Genomic DNA, 5,009 nt, shown 5'->3' with positions numbered 1-5,009 from the left:
AAGACAAGGACACAACAGGTTTTGGGGGGGGGGGATTCTTAAAATTGGGGCTATATGGAAATTTGGACACGTGACTTTTTAAATCCTTATTTGCCATACGTCACATTTTCTATGGAACCCCGTCATACAATCTAAATCAGACGATCTGACGCATACAAAAGCGGACAATGTTGTAGTTCTTAGCATTTTAGCTAAACATTATATTACACAACGTGAAAGCTCATCCCGATTTTGCGCGCAGGCACAATGTACAGATTTTTAAATGGTCCTTATATCCACTTCCTTAGAACCAGTCTTTTAAACAACAAAACTACACACACACACACACACACACACACACACACACACACACACACACACACACACAATATACTGAAACTACAATTCATTCTTTGATAACAAAACCAAATACAGACAGACAGACAGACAGACAGACAGACAGACAGACAGACAGACAGACAGACAGACAGACAGACAGTCAAAGAGCATGAGAGAGATTGAGAGAAATAGAGACAGAGAGACAGAGAGAGAAAGAGAGAGAGAGAAGTATTTCTTTTTTTTTAACAATAGTCTTGGGGAACTGCAAACACAATTAGCTCATATATGCCTATGATTAGGGATGTTGCAAGAGAGTAACATACAAAGAAAAGACGGAGGAGAGATAAGGGCGACAGACGTTTGTTAGGAAAGTAAAAGCAAACCACACCAGAGCACCCACCAACCACATATGAGCAGTATTCACCTCGTGTACGATTAGAAATACAATGTAATATTCGAGTAATGGTATTACGTAAGAGTTTTACGGCACTTGCAACACAATAAGGTCATAATATAAGTGCCGATTATTTGGGGTGTTGCAAGATAGTAACAAACACAAAAAAGAGGGGAGAAAAAGACGATAAATGTTTGATGGAAAAGTAAGGAGCAAACTACACCAGAGCACCCGCAACCGCCCGTTTACGAACAATGAAGAAACTACAACCTCAAATGTCTAGAAAGCAAAAACCTTCGACGGTGGGGACGATAATTATATTAGCACCGCCCAGAACAGTCAGCCTATCTAAAATCCATTAACGGGGCGTGGGTGTAGCAACTGAAGTCTTTCAGAGAAAGCAGCGAATTTGTTATCAGTTTGTTGTCTTTTTTTTTTGGGGGGGGGGGGGGTGTTTGCATGCAAAATGCACCCAGATTAAACAAGTATAAAACAAAAAAAATCGTTTTGTATGTACATAATTAGAAAGGAAAAACTCATTACAATGGAGCTACTTACTGTCCAGACATTTGCCAACACGCGTGGCTGCCTTTGTGAGTGCCCGCGATGGTCCTATTTGAAAAAAAAGGAGGAAATGGGCGGGGGTAATGATAACAAAAGCAATGTGTTTACCTTTATTGAGCATCCGGAATATTGCAATACTCTGTGGTCTTGGGGTTTTTTTAAGGACATTTTTCAAAAATTACATTGTAATCAACTGTTTTGCACTATGTTATTGTGTCAGAAAATTTAAGAAAAATTGAATCATTGACAGTGGGCAGTATGAAACTTGACACAGCTAAACAGACAGGCATACAGACAGACAGACAGACAGACAGACAGACAGACAGACAGACAGACAAACAGACAGACAGACAGAAAGACAGATAGACAGATAGATAGATAGATAGATAGATAGATAGATAGATAGATAGATAGATAGATAGATAGATAGACTCTCAAAATTATAAACAATAAGTTTAAACAGTACTAATGTCCATACCAGTGTCTTTGGTGCCACAGGGTGGGCAAGCTGCGGTCACTTGACATGTTGGTTTCTCTGAACATGTCACAGTGCACGTGCAGGGGTCCCACTTGCAAACTTTGCACGGAGTGGATTTACACCTACGTCACATTTGGGACAAAGAATAAAACACTTGCTTACATCTGACTCTGTTTGATTTGATTTTGTGTACAATAAAGAAGGTTTTGTTGTAGTTTTGTTGGGTTTGGGGGGGGGTGTTTGTTTATTTGGGTTTTTTGTTTGTTTGTTGTTGTTTTGTGTTGTTTTTTGTGGGGGGGGGGGGGTTGTTGTTTTGTGGTTGCTGGTTGTTGTTTTTTTGTGTTTTTTTTTTGGGGGGGGGCGGTGAGAATAAAAATAATGACTATCCACCGCCGGAGTATTTGGCTTCAGAACAATAAGGCTGGTTATTTATTGTTTTTAAAAAAAGAGAAGAATAGAAAAGGGAAGGGTCGTGGGGAAAAAGGAGAGGGCTGCTTTTCTTGAAGGGGAGGGGGTGTTGCTGTTTACTTGTTAGTTTAATTTGATGGGTTGGTTTGAGGTTTTTTATTTTGCTGTGAGGGTGGAAAAGGGAGAAAAGGAGGGGGAGGTATTTAATGCTCTACAATAAAACTGAATGGACCTTCCACTGGGATTTTGACGGAACTCTTGGGTGCTACATCATTATACCCTGGATAACCAGATCTGGGTGGTAAGACACCCCGAAAACACAGTAAATACGCAGGACAGTGGATGCCACTCCACATGCCAGAGAGACTGAGGATTATCGGTGGGACTCTATCAAGGGAGTATGCTGCTCCCACTATTGATAAAACGGCGGACTATATCAATACTGATATATTGCCCGTCCGCTCGGAGAAAAGAAACAAAGGAGATACATATTTATTTTTTATAACAATATCATAATTAGCTTTTCATAAATCTGAAAATTTCTTATGAAGCTCTGTCAACACGGGTCTTGATCGCAATGACTATTTTATGGACCAACCTGGGTTTACATCGTCTGCAAGGGTCACATGGGTCACATGGGTTAGCACATGACGTCCGACATCGTCTTGGACGACACTTGGTGGGCACATCGCAAGGGTAGCACACGCTGCGAAACTTGTCACAGATGATCTTGCCTGATTTGATCTCCTGTTTAGATACTGAAACAACAACACGACTTATTTAAGGGTACTGAAAGAAAAAAACGGAAGAATGATGATGATTATGATTTTTTTCTTTTTTTGTTTCCTTAATGGGCCTGACGGACTCTATGAAGAAATCTTCGAGCGAGAGCGAGGCTCTTTTTCGGCTCCATTGTCAATATGCTTAGCGGCACCTCCACTCGTCAAAACAACTCCATTCGAATTGCCATTGTTCCTGGACATTCAATCATATGTTTGACATCTTCCTTTTCATGGCGCATCTTCGGCAACATGGGCTGAGCTCTTCATTTACAAAGTTCTTATACCATCTTAAACTCCAATGATGGTCCGACCGCAGTCTCGCTAGCTCAACCTGGTCCCAGCGACATGTGATAGACTTTTGTTCCCGCTTATAGGAGTACCCAAAGTGGCAAGCTGTCCCCTTCACGATGGGGAGTACCGTTCTCAACGAAGAAAGCCACAAGCAATGGGGAAGCTCTAATGATGATAATGATGATGATGATGATGATGATGATGATGATAATGGAAGAGGACAGGAAAGAGAGAGGCAGATAATGATAATGAGGAGAAGGCGGGAGATGATGAATGCGATGAGGAAGATGGTATTTTCAAGAGCATAAGGGCAGAAAACCAATCGCGGGCTGAGTTAAGGCGCTGTCTACGATGTACTGTTACCCTGAATGTTAACAGACTTAGCTTCATATTGCTTAGACAGCATCAATATGATTGCGAGAGCCTTTTCGTGTCAATCAATATGATGTACAAGCTGGTCCCCTTTCGGTGAAAGGAATGATCGGTGCATTAACATCAATTGAAAGTCATTGGCCTACTATGTTTACACTCTTCTGGAATGGAGCAATAAATCTTGAGAGATTAGAAGGTCCAGATCTATACCCTCAAAACAAAATGCGCCTCGCGAAATATCACTTCCGGCACTTCCGTTGTGAAGGACAGCTATGCAGATTTATTTCGTTTCTCAGTGGAATAATCACAAAAGACAAAAGCCAAAGAAGGACGGGAACTTTTTGTCAAATATATTTTTTGAAATTCAGGAAAGGAATGAATCTAAAATTGGGCTCCGTCATGGTGACCAATCTATCTTTTTGCAGGTAGGCCTACTTGCCAACTTTCAACTCTGTAACTGTCGTAGTTTTATGGGAAAAGTGACACATGTGTTTCTAAGTTGCCAAATATATAATAGATTAATATAATACTATCGATTTGAGAGATCCAAACGAAAAATGTGGTACCCAGAGTGACTCACTTGACGGGGAATCTTTGCTTGGATTGCAGGGGTCACATGGTCTACCTGGCTGACATGGATCACACGGACTGCATGGTTTCTTCCAGGGTTTGCTCGGGTCGCAGGGATCACATGGGTCACGTGGTCGCCACGGTTTACATGGATCGCAAGGGTTGCAAGGGTCGAATCGTTTCCTCGGTATGCGTCTTCGTGGCCTACAGGGACTACATGGGTCGCAGAACTTAGAAGGCCAGCATGGATCACATGGTGAAGTAGGTCTACAAGGGTTGCACGGTGAAGATGGTCTACAAGGGTCGCAAAGCTTAGAAGGCCTGCATGGGTTGCAAGGTTTAGAAGGCCTACATGGGTCGCAAAGCTTAGAGGGCCTGCATGGATTAGACGGCCAACAAGTATCGAAAGGTTTACAGGGATAGCTCGGGTCGCAAGGGTTGCATAGCTTAAGCGGTTTGCAAGGGCTACAGAGATAACATGGCTTCCGTGGTTTGCAAAGGAGACATTTCCTTGATGGGTCGGAAAGGCTGGAGGATCTTGGAGGTGTGCGGGGTTTGCGACAACAGCGGCGGACGGAGGGTCTGCAAGGTGTACAACCAGCTGACTTAGGAGATGGGGTGGGGGATCCCGATCCGGGCGCGCCACAAGGTTTCTTGCAGGTCGGCAACAAAGGACGGCTGACTACAGACGCAGTTCTGGAGAAACTCGTAACAAAATAAGGCGTTATGGTTATTCAACTGAATCTTCACTGTGCAATGTCCTACTAATTTTTATATCTATCCACAGTCTAGAGACTCAACCACCACCCCCATCTCTCTCTCACTCTCTCTC

General features: G+C 42.7%; 1 protein-coding gene across 4 annotated transcripts in view; it reads right to left on the bottom strand.

Moving 5' to 3' along the window:
• Nucleotides 1–5,009, bottom strand: part of LOC101845375 — a 24,815-nt gene that overhangs the window by 12,521 nt on the left and 7,285 nt on the right. For 2 of the 4 annotated variants that reach the window (XM_005090395.3, XM_005090394.3), the window contains exons 5-8: nt 4,188–4,882; nt 2,761–2,920; nt 1,755–1,876; nt 1,271–1,324 (exon numbers count right to left, since the gene is read on the bottom strand). In XM_005090395.3, the coding sequence (XP_005090452.1) occupies nt 1,271–1,324; nt 1,755–1,876; nt 2,761–2,920; nt 4,188–4,882 (1,031 nt within the window). The remainder of the gene's footprint in view (nt 1–1,270; nt 1,325–1,754; nt 1,877–2,760; nt 2,921–4,187; nt 4,883–5,009) is intronic. The other 2 variants (XM_005090397.3, XM_005090396.3) reach the window with 2 other exon arrangements.

The sequence above is a fragment of the Aplysia californica genome, unplaced genomic scaffold (assembly GCF_000002075.1).
Source record: "Aplysia californica isolate F4 #8 unplaced genomic scaffold, AplCal3.0 scaffold00016, whole genome shotgun sequence".
Classification (NCBI taxonomy): domain Eukaryota; kingdom Metazoa; phylum Mollusca; class Gastropoda; order Aplysiida; family Aplysiidae; genus Aplysia; species Aplysia californica.
This window is presented reverse-complemented; position numbering and strand designations above follow the sequence as displayed.